General features: G+C 36.3%; 1 protein-coding gene across 3 annotated transcripts in view; it reads right to left on the bottom strand.

Annotated features, from left to right (window-relative positions):
• Positions 1–13,862: 13,862 nt before the first annotated feature.
• SESN1 (sestrin 1) overlaps positions 13,863–18,817 on the bottom strand; it is a 113,980-nt gene continuing 109,025 nt past the window's right edge. For all 3 annotated transcript variants that reach the window (XM_068551320.1, XM_068551321.1, XM_068551322.1), the window contains 3 exons: positions 17,129–17,319; positions 15,718–15,862; positions 13,863–15,046 (listed from right to left, as the gene is read on the bottom strand). In XM_068551320.1, coding sequence (XP_068407421.1) covers positions 14,960–15,046; positions 15,718–15,862; positions 17,129–17,319 — 423 coding nt within the window. In that variant the 3' untranslated portion in view covers positions 13,863–14,959. The remainder of the gene's footprint in view (positions 15,047–15,717; positions 15,863–17,128; positions 17,320–18,817) is intronic.

The raw sequence follows: 18,817 nt of genomic DNA, 5'->3' as shown, positions 1-18,817 counted from the left end.
ACAGGCTAATCTCTCAAAAACATTTGAAGATCTAAGTCTTTATTTTAACCATAGCAGGCTATATATTCTACTTTCAGTGAAAAAGATAAAACTCTCTTCCCCCTAAAATAGCACCCTCTGTATTTATAACTAATATAATAACTCATAGTGGAATACCACTGTACCTGTTCTCCATATTATACTCAGACTCATGTGCAAGCTGGACCATTTGGAACCATCTACCTGCCTTAAAAAAAAAATTATGGTGAAAAACACATAAAATTTACCATCTTAACTATTTTTTTTTAATTTAAAAAGAAAAATTTTTTGGGGGGTGGTGTGCTGTGTGGCATGTAGGATCTTAGTTCCCCAACCAGGGGTTGAACCCACATCCCCTGTGGAGGAAGTGTGGAGTCTTAACCACTAGACCGCCAGGGAAGTCCCCATCTTAACTATTTTTAAATGTACAGTTCAGTAGTGTTAAGTTTATACACATTGTTCTGCAACAGTTCTCCAGAACTTTTTCATCTTGCAAAACTAAAACTCTATAATCCATTAAACAACTCTCCATTTCCTCCTCTCCCCAGGCCCTAGAAACCACCATTCTACTTTGTTTCCATGAATTTGATTTGACTAGTTTAGATATTTCATACAGCATTTGTCTTTTTGTGACTGGCTTATTTTACTTAGCCATAAGGTCCTCAAAGTTCATCCATGTTGTGGCATGTGATGGGATTTCCTTCCTTTTTAAGGCTGAATAATATTTCCTTGTATGTGTATATCACACTTTTTTGTCCATTCATTCATCAAAGGACATTTGGGTTGCTTCTCAGGGCTATTGTGAATAATGCGACTATGAACATGGGTGTGTAAATACATCTTTGAGATCCTGCTTTCAATTCCTTTGGGTGTATACCCAGAAACGGAATTACTGGATCATATAGTAGTAATATTTTTAATTTTTTGAGGAATCTCTATACTGATTTCCACAGAGGCTGCGCCATTTCACATCACCAACAGTGCACAAGGGTTCCCATTTCTTTACATCTTCTCCAAAACTTGCCATTTTCTGTTTTTTGTTTGTTTGTTTTGTTTTTGCTTTTTGGGTTTTTTTGATAGTAGCCATCCTAATGGTTGTGAAATGGTATCTCATTGTGGTTTTGATTTGCATTTCTCTAATAATTAGTGATATTGAGTATCTTTTCATATGGTTTTTGGCCACATATATCATCTTTGGAGAAATGTCTATTCAAGTCCTTTGCCCATTTTTATTTATTTATTTTGAAAAATAATTATTTTAAAATTTTTATTGAAATATAGTTGATTTACAATGTTGTGTTAGTTTCAGGTTTACAGCAAAGTGATTCAGATATATATATATAATACACACACACACACACACACATACATACATTTGTTAGATTCATTTTCAGTATAGGTTATTACAAGATACTGAGTACAGTTCCCTGTGCTATACAGTAGGTCCTTGTTATCTATTTTATATGTAGTAGTGTGTATATGTTAATCCCAAACTCCTAATTTATCCCTCTCCCACCCCGCTTTCCCCTTTGGTAAGCATAAGTTTGCTTTCTGTGTCTGTGAGTCTATATCTGTTTGTAAGTAAGTTCATTCATATCATTTTTTTAGATTCCACATATAAGTAGGTGATATCATTATATTTATCTTTGTCTGACTTACTTCACTTAGTGTGATAATCTCTAGGTCCATCCATGTTGCTGTAAATGGCATTATTTCATTCTTTTTTATGACTGAGTAATATTCCATTGTGTATATATACCACATCTTCTTTTTCCATTCATCTGTCAGCGGACACTTAGGTTGCTTCCATATCTTGGATATTGTAAATAGTGCTGCTATGAACATTGGGGTGCGTGTATCTTTTTGAATTATAGCTTTCTCCAAATATATGCCCAGGAGTGGGATTGCTGGGTCATATGGTAGCTCTATTTTTAGTTTTTTTAAGGAACCTCCATACTGTTCTCCATAGTGGCTGCACCAATTTACATTCCCACCAACAGTGTAGGAGGGTTCCCTTTTCTCCACATCCTCTCCAGCATTTATTATTTGTACACTTTTTGATGATGGCCATTCTGATCGGAGTGAGGTGATACCTCATTGTAGTTTTGATTTGCATTTCTCTAATAATTAGTGATATTGAGCATCTTTTCATGTGCCTATTGGCCATCTGTATGTCTTCTTTGGAGAAATGTCTGTTTAGATCTTCTGCCCATTTTTTGATTGGACTGTTTATTTTTTTGATATTAAGGTGTATGAGCTGTTTGTATATTTTGGAAATTAATCTCTTGTCGGTCACATTTGCAAGTATTTTCTCCCATTCTGTAGGTTGTCTTTTTGTTTTGTTTATGATTTCCTTTGCTGTGCAAAAGCTTTTAAGTTTAATTAGGTCCTGTTTGTTTATTTTGGTTTTTATTTCCATTACTCTAAGAGAGGGATCCAAAAAACTATTGCTGTGATTTATGGTAAAGAGTGTTCTGCCTAAGTTTTCCTGTAGAAGTTTTATAGTATCCGGTCTTACATTTAGGTCTGACAGTAGGTCTTTAATCCATTTTGAGTTTATTTTTGTATATGGTATTAGAGAATGTTCTAATTTCATTCTTTTACATGTATCTGTCCAGTTTTCCCAGCACCACTTGTTGAAGAGACCGTCTCTTCTCCACTGTATATTCTTGCCTCCTTTGTCATATGTTAATTGACCGTAGATGTGTGGGTTTATTTCTGGGCTTTCCATTGATCTGTTCCATTGATCTATATGCCTGTTTTTGTGCCTGTACCATACTGTTTTGATTAATGTAGCTTTGTAGTATAGTCTGAAGTCAGGGAGTGTGATTCCTCCAGCTCCATTTTTCTTTCTCAAGATGGCTTCGGCTCTTGGGGTCTTTTGTGTTCACATACAAATTTTAAAAAATTTTGTTCTAGTTCTGTGAAAAATGTAATTTGACAGGGATTGCATTGAATCTATAGATTGCCTTGGATCGTATGGTCATTTTAATAATATTGATTCTTTCAACCCAAGAACATGGTATATCTTTCCATCTGTTTGTGTCATCTTCAGTTTCTTTCATCAGCATCTTATAGTTTATGGAGTACATGGTCTTATAGTTTATGGTCTTGTACTTTGACAGAGAAAGCAAAAGCTTTACAGACAAGCAAAAGCTAAAAGAATTCAACACCACCAAACCAGCTTTACAACAAATGCTAAAGGAACTTCTTTAGGCAGAGAAGAAAAGACCACATCTAGAAACAAGAAAATTATGAAATGGAAAAGCTCACCGGTAAAGGCAAACATACAGTAAAGATAGGAAATCATCCACACACAAACTAGTAGGGAAGTTAAAAGACAAAAGTAGTGAAATCATCTGTATCCACAATAAGCGGTTAAGAGACGTGCAAAACAATTAGATGTAAAATATATCAAAACCAGTAATCATGAGGGGAGGAGAGTACAAATGCAACTATTTAAAATGTATTTGAAACTAAGAGATCAGCAACTAAGACAATCATGTATATATACAGACTGCTATACCAAAACCTCATGGTAACCACAAATCAAAAATCTATACACACAAAAAAGAAAAAGGAATCAAAGCATAACACTAAAGATAGTCATCAAATAACAAGAGAAGAGGACAAAAGAAGAAGGAAAGAAAAAAGGCCTACAAAAACAAATCCAAAACAATTAACAAAATGGCAGTAAAAACATTCATAATGATAATTACCTTAAATGTAAATTGATTAAATGCTCCAACCAAAAGACATAGACTAGCTGAATGGATACAAAAACAAGAACCATATATATGCTGTCTACAAGAGAGCCACTTCAGATCTAGAGACACATACAGGCTGAAAGTAAGAAGATGGAGAAAGGTATTCCATGCAAATGGAAATGAAAAGAAAGCTAGAGTAGCAATACTTATATCAGACAAAACAGACTTTAAAATAAAGACTGTTACAAGAGACAAAGAAGGACACTACATAATGATCAAGGGATCAATCTAAGAAGACGATATAACAATTGTAAATATATATGCACCCAACCTAGGGGCACCTCAATATATAAGGCATATGTTAACAGATATAAAAGGAGAAATTGACAGTAACACAATAGTGGGGGACTTTAACACCCCACTTATATCAAGGGACAGATTAACCAGACAGAAAATCAGTAAGCACAGGCCTTATATGACACATTATACCAGATGGACTTAACTGATTAATTTATAGAGCATTCTGTCTGAAAGCAGCAGAATACACATTCTTTTCAAGTGCACATGGAACATTCTCCAGGATAGATCACATACTCAGCCACAAAGCAGGCCTTGGTCAATTTAAGAAAATTGAAATTATATCAAGCATCTTTTCTGACCACAACACTATGAGATTAGAAATCAGCTACAAGGGAAAAACTGTAAAAAACTCAACCATGCGGAAGCTAAACAATATGCTGCTGAACAACCAATCGATCACTGAGTAAATCAAAGAGGAAATAAAAAAATGCCTGGAGACAGATGACAATGAAAACATGATGATCCAAAACCTATGGGATGCAGCAAAAGCAGTTCTAAGAGGGAAGTGTATAGCAATACAAGCTTACCTCAAGAAACAAGAAAAATCTCAAACAACCTAACCTTACACCTAAAGCAACTAGATAAAGAACAAACAAAACCCAAAGTTAGTAGAAGGAAAGAAATCATTAAGATCAGAGCAGAAATAAATGAAATAGAGACACACACCCACAAAAATATCAATGAAACTAAAAGCTGGCTCTTTGAAAAGATAAACAAAATTGATAAACCTTTAGCCAGACTCACCAAGAATAAAAAGAGGGCCCAAATCAATAAAACCAGAAATGAAAAAGAAGTTACAACAGACTCCACAGAAATACCATACCACAGAATACCAGAAGGACCATAAGAGACTACTATGAGTAACTCTACACCAATAAAATGGACAACCTAGAAGAAATGGACAAATTCTTAGAAAGGTAGTCTCCCAAGACTGAACGAGGAAAAAATAGAAAACATGAACAGATAAATTACCAGTACTGACATTGAATCAGCATCAGCATGAATTTTAAGACTTCCAATAAACAAAAGTCCAGGACCAGATGGCTTCACAGGTGAATTCTACCAAACATTTAGAGAAGAGTTAACACCTATTCTTCTGAAACTATTCCAAAAAATTGCAGAGGACAGAACACTTCCAAACTCACGCTTTTTGCCCAGCATCACCCTGATACCAAAACCAGACAAAGATATCACAAAAAAGAAAACTACAGGCCGATATCACTGACAAACATAGATGCAAAAATCCTCAACAAAATACTAGCAAACTGACTCCAACAATACATTAAAAGGATCATACACCATGATCAAGTGGGTTTTATCCCAGGGATGCAAGGATTTTTCAATATCTGCAAATCAATCAGTGTGATACACCACATTAACAAACTGAAGAATAAAAATCATATGATCATCTCAATAGATGCAGAAAAAGCTTGTGATAAAATTCAACATCCATTTATAATAAAAACTCTCCAGAAAGTGGGCACAGAGGGAACATACTTCAACGTAACAAAGGCCATATATGACAAACCCACAGCTAACATCATACTCAACAGTAAAAATCTGAAAGCATTTCCTCTAAGATCAGGAACAAGGAAAGGATGCCCACTCTCACCACTTTTATTCAACATAGTTTTGGAAGTCCTCATCATAGCAATCAGAGAAGAAAAAGAATTAAAAGGAATCCAAACTGGAAAAGAAGTAGTATGATTATCACTGTTTGCAGATGACATGATACTATACATAGAAAATCCTAGATGCCACCAGAAAACTACTAGACCTCATCAATAAATTCAGTAAATTTGCAGGATACAAAATTAATATACAGAAATCTGTTGCTTTTCCATACACTGACAATGAAGTATCAGACAAAGAAGTTAAGGAAACAATCCCATTTACGATCGCATCAAAAAGAATAATATACCTAGGAATAAAGCTACCTAAGGAGGCAAAAGACCTGTACTCTGAAAACTATAAGATGCCCATTTTTTAATCAGGCTATTTGTGGGGTTTTTTTGGTTTGTTGTTTCTTGGTGGTAGTTGTTGAGTTAAAGGAGTTATTTATATATTCTGGATATTAAGCCTTTGTCAGATACATGATTTACAAATATTTTCTCCCATTCTGTAGGTTACCTTTTTACTGTTGATTGTGCCCTTTGATGCACAGAAGTAAGTTTGATGTAGTTCCATTTGTCTATATTTTCTGTTGCCTTTTGGTCTTATGTTGAATAAATCATTGCCAAATCCAGTGTCCTGAAGCTTTGTCCCCTATGTTTTCTTCTAGGAGTTTTAAAGTTTTAGTTTTTACATTTAGGTCTTTAATCCATTTTAGTTTTTGTGTATGGTTGTAAGGTAAATGTCTAACTTCATTTTTTTTGCATGTGGATATCCAGTTTTCCCAGAACCATTTGTTGAAAAGACAGTCCTTTCCTCATCGAATGGTCCTTTTCCATTTATTTGTGTCTCCTTTAGTTTTTTATAGTAATATTTTGTAGTTTTCGGTGTCAAGTCTTTAAACTCCTTTGGTTAAATTTATTTCTAAGTATTTTATTCTTTTTGATGCTATTATAAATGGAATTGTTGCCTTAGTTTCCTTATTAGATTGCTCATTGTTAGTGTATAAAAATGCAACTGATTTTGTGTGTTGATTTTGTATCTTGCAACTTTGCTGAATATTTTAGTTCCAACAGTTTTTTAAATTTAATTTTTTATTGTGTGTGTGTGTGTGAGGGGGGAATCTTTAGGGTTTTCTATATATAAGATCATGTCATTTGCAAACAGAGATAATTTTACATTTCCTTTCTAATTGGGACATCTTTTTCTTGCCTGATTGCTCTGGCTAGGACTTCTGGTACTATGAATGGTGCGAGTAGGCATCCTTGTTTTGTTCCTGATCTTAGAGGAAAAGCTTTGTCTTTCACAGAATATGATGTTAGCTATGGGCTTTTCACATATGGCCTTTATTACATTGAGATCGTTTCCTTCTACTCCTAGTTTGTTGAGTATTTTTTATCACGAAAGGGTGTTGAATTATGCCAAATGATTTTTCTGCATCAATTGATATGATCATGTGTTTTTCCCCCCTTCATTCTGTTAACATGGTGTATTACACTGATCAATTTTTATATGTTGAATCATCCTTTCATTTCAGGAATATATCTTCATTTTTTAAATGTGCCATTGAATTCTCTTTACTAGTATTAAGGATTTTTGCAACAGTATTCATCAGAGGTATTGGTCTGTAGTTTTCTTGTAGCCGCTTTGTCTGGCTTTGGTTTCAAGGTAGTGCTGACCTCATAGAATGAGTTTGGAAGTGTTCCCTCTTCAATTTTTTGGATGAGTTTGGTGTTGACTCTTCTTTAAATGTTTGGTATAATTTTTCCGTGCAACCATTTGGTCCTGGGCTTTGTTGAGAGTTTTTGATTACTGATTCCAATCTCCATACTAGTTATAGGTCTATTCAGATTTTCTGTTTCTTCATGATTCAGTCTTGGTAGGTTGTGTGTTTCTAAGTTATCCAATTTGTGTATTGGGTTGGCCAAAAGTTTCATTCGTTTTTTTCCATAAGATGACTCTAGTAGCACTTAGTTGTTTTTAACGTCATTCGAAACAATTTTGTTAGATTGTATGTGACAGCTGTCATATTGGCATGCATTTAAAAAAAGACTTATCAAAATTGGTGAATTTTTGCGTAGCCATTTTAATGTTGAAGATGGAAGAAAAAACAACATTTTCGGCATATTATGCTTTATTATTTCAAGAAAGGTAAAAACACAACTGAAACGCACAAAAAGATTTGTGCACTTTATAGAGAAGGTGCTGTGACTGATTGAATGTGTCAGAAGTTGTTTGCGAAGTTTCGTGCTGGAGATTTCTCGCTGGACGATGCTCCACGGTCGGGTAGACCAGTTGAAGTTGATAGCGATCAAATTGAAACAGTAATTGAGAACAATGAATGTTATACCTGGTGGGAGATAGCCGACATACTCAAAATATCCAGATCAAGCACTGAAAATCATTTGCACCAGCTTGGTTATGTGAATTGCTTTGATGTTTGGGTTCCACATGAGTTAAGCGAAAAAAACCTTCTTGACCATATTTCTGCATGTGATTCTCTGCTGAAATGTAATGAAAACATTCTGTTTTTAAAACAAATGGTGACAGGCAATGAAAAGTGGATACTGTACAACAATGTGTAACAGAAGAGATCGTGAGGCAAGTGAAATGAACCACCACCAACCACACCAAAGGCTGGTCTTCATCCAAAGAAGGTGATGTTGTGTATATGGTGGGATTGGAAGGGAGTCCTCTATTATGAGCTCCTTCCAGAAAACCAAACTATTAATTCCAACAAGTACTGCTCCCAACTAGACCAACTGAAAGCGTCACTTGACGAAAAGCGTCCAGAATTAGTCAACAGGAAACGCGTAATCTTCCATCAGGATAACGCAAGACTGCATGTTTCTTTGATGACCAGGCAAAAACTGTTACAGCTTGGCTGGGAAGTTCTGATTCGTCTGCTGTATTCACCAGACATTGCACCTTCGGACTTCCATTTATTTTGCTCTTTACAAAATTCTCTTAATGGAAAAAATTTCAATTTTTTGAAATTTTGGACTCTGAAAGGCACCTGGAACAGTTCTTTGCTCAAAAAGATAAAAGTTGGGCTTCCCTGGTGGCACAGTGGTTAAGAATCCGCCTGCCAATGCAGGGGACACGGGATCGAGCCCTGGTCCGGGAAGATCCCACATGCTGCGGAGCAGCTAAGCCCGTGTGCCACAACTACTGAGCCTGCGCTCTAGAGCCTGCAAGCCACAACTACTGAAGCCCACACGCCTAGAGCCCGCGCTCTCCAACAAGAGAAGCCACCGCAATGAGAAGCCTGCGCACCGCAATGAAGAGTAGCCCCCCCTCGCCACAACTAGAGAAAGCCCGCACACAGCAACAGAGACCCAACTCAGCCAAAAATAAATAAATAAATAAATAATTTAAAAAATATATTAAAAAAAGATTACAAAGTTTTGGGAAGATGGAATTATGAAGTTGCCTGAAAAATGGCAGAAGGAAGTGGAACAAAAGGGTGAGTACGGGCTTCCCTGGTGGCGCAGTGGTTGAGAATCTGCCTGCCAATGCAGGGGACACGGGTTCGAGCCCTGATCTGGGAAGATCCCACATGCCGTGGAGCAACTAGGCCCGTGAGCCACAACTACTGAGCCTGCGCGTCTGGAGCCTGTGTTCTGCAAGAGAGGCCGTGATAGTGAGTGGCCCATGCACCGCGATGAAGAGTGGCCCCCACTTGCCACAACTAGAGAAAAGCCCTCGCACAGAAACAAAGACCCACACAGCCAAAAATAAATTAAAAAAAAAAAAAGGGTGAATACATGGTTCAATAAAGTTCTTGGTAAAAATGAAAAATGTGTCTTTTATTTTTACTTAAAAAACCGAAGGCACTTTTTGGCCCACCCAATACATAATAGTCTCTATCCTTTTTTTTTTTTTACATTGGTTGTTAATGTCCCATTTTTCATTTCTGATTTTATATATTTGATTCTTCTTTTTTTCTTAATCCAGTTAAAGGTTTGTCAATTTTGTTGATCTTTTCAAACAACTCTGTTTTGTTGTTGTTGTTTCTATTGTTTTCTGTTGTCTGTTTTATTTACCTCTGCTCTATGTTTCCTTCCTTCTGCTAGCTCTGGGTTTGGATTGTTCTTTGTCTAGTTCCTTGACGTGTGAAGTTAGGTTGTTGATTTGAGATCTTTTTTGCTTTTTTAATGTAAGAGTTTGTAGCTCTAAACTTCCCTCTTAGTACTGCATCCATAAATTTTGGTGTGTTCTGTTTTTAATTTATCGCGAGATATTTTCTAATTCCATTTGTGATTTCTCCTTTGCAATGGCTTTTTAAGAATGTGTTGTTTAATTTCTCCATACTTGTGGGCTTTCCAGTTTTTCTTTCTGCAATCGATTACTAGTTTCATTCCATTATGATCAGAAAAGATACTTTGTATGATTTCAATCTTTTAAATTTGTTAAGACTTGTTTTGTGGCTTAATATGTGGTCAAGTCCTGGAGAATGTTCCATGTGCGCTTGAGAAGAATGTATATTCTTCTGTTGTTTGAGTGTTCTGTATATGTCTGATAGATCCAACTAATCTATAGTGTTGTTCAAGTCCTCTGTTTCCTTATTTATCTTCTGTTGGTTCTATTCATTTTTGGAAGTGGGTATTGAATCTCCTACTATTATTGTGTTGCTATCTATTTCTCTATTCAATTAACATTTGCTTCATATATTTAGGAATTTGGTGCCTATATGTTTATTTTTTTTTTTTAAATAAATTTTATTTATTTATTTATTTATTTATTTATTTATTTATTTTTGGCTGTGTTGGGTCTTCGTTTCTGTGCGAGGGCTTTCTCCAGTTGCGGCAAGCGGGGGCCACTCTTCATCGCGGTGCGTGGGCCTCTCACTATCGCGGCCTCTCTTGTTGCAGAGCACAGGCTCCAGACGCGCAGGCTCAGTAGTTGTGGCTCACGGGCCTAGTTGCTCCGCGGCATGTGGGATCTTCCCAGACCAGGGCACGAACCTGTGTCCCCTGCATTAGCAGGCAGATTCTCAACCACTGCGCCACCAGGGAAGCCCATGTGCCTATATGTTTATAATTGTTATAGCTTCCTGGTGAATTGACCCTTTTGTCTGATATTCATATAGCCACCTCTGCTCTCTTTTGGTTACCATTTGCATGGAATATCTTTTACCAGCCTTTCACTCTCAGTCTATACGTGTCCTTAGATCTAAAGTTAGTTTCTTATAGACAGCATATAGTTGAATCCTCTTTTTTATTTTATCCATTTGGCCAATCTATGTCTTTTGATTGGGGGATTCAATCCATTTACATTTGATGTAATTACTGACAGGGAAGGACTTACTATTGCCATTTTGTTAATTGTTTTCTGCAAGTTTTGTAGCTTTTTTGTACCTCATTTCCCCTCTTCCTCCTCTGTGTTTCATTGACTTTTTTTTTTTTGTAGTGACATGCTTTGATTTCCTTCTCACTTCTTTTTGTGTAAATTCTAAAGAGATTTTCTTCGTGGTTACCATGGGGATTATGTTTAAAAATGTTAAAGTTATAAGAATATTTTAAGCTGATTAGAACTTGATTTGCATACAAAACTCCATTCCTTTACAGTTCTGCCCACTCCCCACTGTTATTGATGTCCCCCTAACTCCCTTAGGCTCTCTTCACTTTTCTTCACTTCTCTTTTTGTCCCTCTGACTTGATAATATCAAATAACCTCCAAGGTTATTAATAGTAACTCCAAAGTTATTGATAATATCAGTAACTCTTCAAGGTCACTGATTAATTCTTCTCTCTGATCAAATCTCCGGTTGAACTCTAGCTTTTTTTTCCTTAATTCAGTTATTGTATTCTTCAGCTCCAGAATTTGATTCTTCTTTATTCTGTCTCTTTAGTGACATTCTCATTTTGTTCATGCATCATTTTCCTGGTTTGTCAGTCTTGTTCTTTTTTAGTTCATTGAGCATCTTTAAGACAACTGTTTACAATTCTTTGTTAGGTAAATCAGATTTCCACATTGCTTTAGGGTTGGTTTCTCTAGATTTGTTTCTTAGATTTTGCCACATTCTTCTGTTTATTTATATATCTTGTGAACTTTGTTGAGATTTGGGCATTTGAAAAATAGCGACTTCCAGGGACGTATCTTCTTTGGGCATGTGTGTATGCTTTTATTCCAAGATATATATCTGCTTTTAACTGTCTTAATTTCCCTAAGAGGCTTGTCTCTTTCTTCTCAGGAGCTTCCTGTTCCAATTTCTGTTTTATTCCTGGCTGTACTCTCTTGGATCTCCTGCACCTGCCTACAGAACTGTAGACTCCCTGCTGCTCTAATGCACCTCTATGCTCACTTCTGTCTTCAGTGGCCCACAACCAGCATCCAAACCATGCTACCACTCCCACTAGTGCTCCAAGTCAGGTGAGACAGAATTCAGTCCCTCAAACAGCCCCCAGACAAGCCTGAATATTGGGCACAAGTTCACCTTTTTCCTTTCTGTCCCGAGGGAGGAGCCACGAATTGGGGGTTTCCTCTCAATTGCATCATGCTGTGCCAGGCAAAGGGAAGGGCTAGGACAAGCAAAATGCCCCAAATTTTCTTACACCTTTTGGCGCAGCCTTCTCCTGGTTTTGTGTTTGCCTGAGCTATAGCTTCCCAAGGGGTTTCTAGAGTTCTCACAATGTATTTTGGTCCTTATATTGTTGTTAGCTCAGTGTCTCCACGGGGAACAAGGACCTGGAGCTTCATTGGTGATGTCACTCACCATCTACCTGCCTTTTGCTTTCCCTTGATATTCACTAGTCACAAATATGTGACAAAATCTGAGTATCTTAATGAGTGAAATGTGCTTGGAAAACATGCTTATCCAACAAGTTTTATTTATTTACTTATCTACCAATGGTCTGTTATCAAAATAATTTGAAATAGGTAAACCATTAGAAGAATTAAAAATCTCTTAACTCTTAAATGAATTTTAAGTTAAAAATATCACCACTATTTATATGAAGTTAATAACTGTGGTAAATACATAAATGTTTAGAATTTAATCTCATTCTTATAGTAAGAGATACTGAATTAAGTTTCACCTAATAAATAAGTTCCCCAATTTTTACCAAAAACCTGATTTAAAAATTGAATCTTGGAAACCTCAACCAGAAATCTATTCATGATTATTTAAGAAAAAAATTCCTCTTGTGGGGGAGAGTTTTGGTATTCCATAGTGTATTCTATTTTACCATCCCCAATTATTTTGGAAACTATTAGTTTCAAAGATTATAGTGACATTAGAAATCCTATTGTTTAGTTTGAGAAAACATTGAGTAATAAGAAACACCTGTTAAATGGGAGGTACTGAAACATCAACTTTGTATCACAGGCATGCCTTTATTACTTTAGGTATAAGCACACTTTTTTACTCATTAAAATTTCGAATCGTGATTTGTAAGTAGTTTATAAGCTTCAGTGAAAGAAGATAATGAATTCAGTTTATCTTGTTTTGTGATCATCCTACTACTGATTAGAACCTCTATGAGAAATTTTGTATTTTCAAGAGCAGCAGCAGAATGAGTAAAAATTTAACTAAATCCAGTGCAACTTTACTTGTTGGATTCACCTGTATTGCTATGATGAAAAAACCCAGCAGCAGACAGAAAAGGGCAGAGGCATGATGCAACTTCAGTGGGTAAGACCATTTGTATATTATTGTAAGCTGACTAGAAATGGGCTTATATATTTCTTTAAATATATTGAAGATAATTTTTATCTAAGGTGATAGCCTTATCTTCTCAGTAGGGTGTACAGCCGTGAAGGTAAGTACATCACCGCCATTCAAAACTGTGCCTCCCATCCCACACTATAAATTTATAGGCACTAGATGGAGCTCAATAAATGTTTCGATGAGTAAGAGAGTTATTACGACAGCTTTGATTAAATTTAGAGCTATTTCTAATTGTTTGACAGTGTCATTTTTTGTTCTGTAGTGGCTCCCTAATTAGCCACCTCAGTTCAAAATGGACAAGGCATGGGGCTGTACCAGTTATTTCCAAAATAAAACTTCTTAATATCTTTCAAAGTGACTTCAAGAGTGCCATTTAATAGTCTCTCATCTGATTACAGAATTATTTAAGTGTGATGGCTAATGAAAAAGTCAAAAGAAACAGAATAGTTACCGATTGTGAAGTCATGACTTTTTAAGAGACTGAGACAGCAAAAAAAATTGGAGAAAAATTATTCTTTATTGAAAAATACCAATAATACTGACAGACTTCAAAAGCAATTCACGCCTCCAGAATACCAAGTACTTAATACATTTTTTTCAACCCTGTTTGCATTTCAAACAAAGCTAGCATTTTTGTAAATCAAATTTGATAACCTGACTAAATATATTTTCCAGCTTTATTATTTAAGGAGCTGTACAACCTCTGAAGTGGGGACCATGAGGTGGGCAGGAGCAGAGGGGCAGAATGCACCTGGGACTGCGCAGCAGTCTACAGCAATATTTCTCATAACTTTGGTGCTGGAAACAAAAATACTGTACAAGACAGCTGCCCTCCAGTGTCAGAGAATCTTGGGAAACAGCATATTAAAAGGTAGCCAGCTTTTCTTATAATTTACACACTTTCATTTAAGATTGCTTTTTGAAGAAAATCTTTAAGAATGCCACTGTAATTTAATATCATCCAATAACTCTGAATTAAAAAACTATATGAAAGAAATGAGCTGTTACCGTCATAATGGTCTTTGCCGAGCTGTGAGTAATTTTAGATGCAAAAAAAATTAACACATATGCAAGTTTAATTTGAAACCACAAAAATTATGTATGTAGGCTCAGATAGTAGCAGTGTTCACTTTATTACTAATAGCTTAACTGGAACAGCCACTCTATTCATTCCACCAGCAGGAATAGCAGCACCAATATCTAAAATTCTTTATGTATCAGTATAAAAGCTTACTTCATTATCAAAGTCCCATTCTTTGCATGCTCCAATTGTTATTTTTTTAACATAAAAGCAACAGGATTTTGAGAGTTACTATTTGCTGTATTAAAAGTTATACAGCATCTTGTACTGTCAAAAAGCAAAATACTGTGAACAGCAGCCCTTCTTCACAGCTCTAAACTTGAAGCTGCCAAGCACTCACTGCTTGTGCCAGCAGTGGCATTTCCACAGTAAAATAGCAGAAACTAAAGGAATCATGGCACAATGGATTTCTGAATTCTTTTATCTACCATTGGTCCTGGGGCTTAGTGCCTTCCCCTTGTAGGACTATATATCTGCTGATCGTTCATCTTCTTTAATGGAGGAAAGGCATCAGGTCATATAGCGGGTAATGGCTCTCAGAGCATAAAGGAGTTCTGCTTGCATCCTAGCTTCTATAAGAAGCAGATTAACATGAACCTGAATATAAAACACATTATCATTTAAGATAGGGTTCAATGAGGATATATGTATACATATAACTGATTCACTTTCTTATACAGCAGAAACACAACATTGTAAAGCAATTAATTATACTCCAATAAAGATGCAAAAAAAAAGAGAGAGGGTTATAAGCATTCACAATCACTTTCAGTGCATCTAATAAACACCAGAAATGTTTTCTGTGTGCCACTGAATAACATCAGTTTCTCAAAACAAAAGCTGTCTGAGCTGTTACCATCATAATGGTCTTTGCTGAGCTGTGAAGACCAGCTTTTTTGGATAGATGTTTTGAGCTTATATTTATATTCGATCACATCTCTTCCTGAAGGTTTGTCTCTTCTTGAAGGTTTGTTAGAATAACAACTTCCCCGCCAAATCATCATTCACAAACACCCTCTTCTTTCTCCTAAGCAGTTACAGTGATGCCAGCACTTTGAGGAGAGGCCAGCACACCTGTTCTCCCTGTCTTTATTCTTTTACTTTAAACCATAATGAGGTTCCCCCTTCCAAGGGGTATCTGAGACAGCTGATCTGGAATGTTCTTCTCTGGGTCGGTAGAGGTGATAGAAGGGGTTTGAGACCCATTAGATTAGGTGAAGGAGAATAAGGATCACTGCTAAGTTAGAGTAAACACAATAGGTACTTACCTTCTCAGAGTGCTTGAACTGCCTCCAGAAGCTATCATACATTCTTTTGGTAACCTTTTCAGGAGTGCAAACAACAGTTTTGATATAAACTTTAAAGCTACGATCCAATAGCTGGTTAATTTCACCATAGTCATAGTCATCATATCTGTTAAAAGACAATGTGAGAATTACTATATTTTTGATGTATAGTCTGTTTTCTTCTTATGGAGGTACAGACATCAATAGTAAATGCTGTATTATTTATTTCCCCCTCTTTGTGTAGGTAGCTGTCCCCCAAAATGACAGCTTTACAATGTTTCATTGGGGGTGGATGAATGAGTATACAGGGGTAAGAAACAGAGAAGTTAAATGAACAAAAAAATTGCCAGTGCCCAAGCAACAGTATATATTTACAATCATGAATAAGCAACCACACTGAGGAACAAATTCTGGAAACAAAGTTTGAGTATTGCTGATATTAAGAAATTAACAAATTAATCAGACAATAATACTTATTGATACTATTACATGATATACAAATTATAATCTATTTGTGTAAATAAATATTTTTTCTTATGTTTCCAGGAGTTCTTGGGGTCAGATGAGAAAAAAGGGGGGAGAGGTGTCTGAGAGGAAAGAATCAGTGTCTACACTTAGGAAAGGCTAAGCCAAGACGGTCGTAGGCACCAATGTCTCCTCTGCCCCACTGGCAGATAGTTCCTAGAACTGAAGTCTCCTATTTGGTTTTTAGTAGAAAAGGAAGAAAGCTCTTGTAAAGCGGGTCCTATATAACCATTCAGGAGTCTAAAGTCATAGCCTGGCTACTGATAAAGTGAAGAAGCAAGAGAAAGTCTGACTTTACAGCTAAAATAATCAGAAAGTACCACAGCATGGTTGTTTGTGTATGTTAGAAGGTGGTTTATGATGGCTGTGTTTCCTATATAGCATAATAAATGGGGCTGAATACCTAACAGGATATGAAAGTTTTGTATTTTGATGAAGTATCATGGGAGTAGGTACTCTTTAGAAGGGTACTGTAAGAGTTCTAAGTTCCATGAAGGTAGAAGTATGAGGGTGTCAGGAGATAAAAGATGATACAAAGGGAAAAGATACCATAAATGTTCAGAGACAAACTTTGCCTCTTCCTCTATGCTCTTGGACCAGCTTGCTTGCTCTCCTCTTCCCTGGAGGCATCTGTTATTTAACTCTTGTCAGCATTCCTAACTCTCCCTCCTGCTTAGCTAGGCAAGAGAAAACACACCAAGCTGCAAAAAATCAAGTTTTTGAAGCACAAAATGCATAAAAATAAGCTATTGGGGAGGGGATGGTTTTGAGTATGTTAATGTATGTCTGTGCTATATGTGTTCCAAACACCTGAATAATTTAGGCTAAAGGAAAATACCTCTTCACAAACATAAGAAAACAGACTAACCTTATTCCAAACATGCAGTGAATATAGTTCCAAATAGCCCGTCTTAGCATTGAGGTATCAACATCTTTGTGCATTGCCATTGTATTATAAGTAAGATTGTAAGCAATGTGAAATTTTTCATCGATCAACTGTCCTACATCTGGATAAAGACGATTTACCAAAGAATAACCATGGTCTTCCCAACAATAGTCCTAAATACAGAGAACAGAACAAATGTGAATAATTAAAATGTGGCCAACTATAGTTCTATGTCTGTCGCTCTTCGGTGCAGTGAAAGTACTGGCAGCTGAAATCCACTGCCTTTCTAGTACATCCCTAGCTCTCAGTTTCACTTGCATTCCAGTTTGATGTTTTCAATTTCTATACTGCAACATACAAAAGTTACGTTTTGTAACTCAGCGAGTTTAAAAACCAGTGGAATCTCTTCCCCTTACACACAGCTCACCCATATTCAGCTTTCTCTCAGTTTCCCCCGTCAGCCTCCAGAGATGACCCATCTTGGGAGGCCACTCTCCTTTTCTATTGCTGCAGGCATTCAGATGGTCCTCAAACTTTGTAAATTTTTAATTCAAGGTATCCATCATTCATTCTTTTTCCTCCTACCCACCTCTGATTCTCAGCCCTATTAATTGTGTCTCCTAATTAGTTTTCCCAAATTAAAGTCTCCCTGCTTCCTTTCTTTCCATCTCAAGCAAAACTTAATAAGCCCCCACTTCAATGTTACTCCCATATTTATTTTCCTAAAACACCTCTTTGATATTATGCCATCACTATGGTCAAAACCTACAAATCTGATCATCACCTACAAATCTGATCAATTTTAAACTACCTTCCCACTAATCCTTTGCTTGAAGGTCTTAGCAGCCCAGTCAGTTTATGATCCCTTCCCTCAACCTATGCTCAGTTATTACCTAGTCTCCTCTGCTTACAATGCCCATGCTTTTAAACCATTCAAATCTCTCAAATCCTAATCTCCCTCCATAAAATTTTCCAGTCCACATGATCTCAATTGTAATCTATTATATTTCATGACACAACTTCACTAGCAAGTAAAATATTCTATAATTCTTTCCTTGTGCCTATTTCTGTCTCCTTAAACAATATGTTAGTTCCTTGAGCAAAGAAAAAAATAAATCTCATAGTTCTCAAATACTTTCATAATTCTGGTAAAAGAGTTATAATAGCCCCTGCACAATAATTGGGTAAGTTGGGAATATCAACTCATCTGAATTATATATTTACCTATCTAAATTAAATATATAACAGACTGTTTAAGAAAAACATTTACACTACAGTATGTTTCTACTGACGGATTGGAAGCAGTCTTACAAAACTACAGCACAGAATAGATAAATGTTTGCTAATTGATGATTCTCAACTTTTATTCTGGAACTAGAAGATACAGCAATTGTTACCCCTGAGATATACTTGCAAAGCACTTAGCACAGTGCCTCCTGCCAAAGCGAAAACAGAGAAGGAGCCTGGTATCCTGGAGGACGACGAGGTCCCTAAGTTGCCATGGGCTCAGTATATACAGAATTGTACTGGGAAGTTTTACTGTGTATTTCAAAGTTAACGATTATGGAGCTAAACAAACTGGGTCTACCAACAATAATTCTACTCCCTACCCCAGTAACTTTATTTATTCTAAGAGATGGGTGCTAAGTAATTTTGGAATAAGATTTATTT

The sequence above is a fragment of the Eschrichtius robustus genome, chromosome 9 (genome assembly GCF_028021215.1).
Source record: "Eschrichtius robustus isolate mEscRob2 chromosome 9, mEscRob2.pri, whole genome shotgun sequence".
In the NCBI taxonomy this organism is placed as follows: Eukaryota; Metazoa; Chordata; class Mammalia; order Artiodactyla; family Eschrichtiidae; genus Eschrichtius; species Eschrichtius robustus.
The sequence above is the reverse complement of the archived record's forward strand: the minus strand, read 5'-3'. Positions and strand labels throughout refer to the sequence as shown.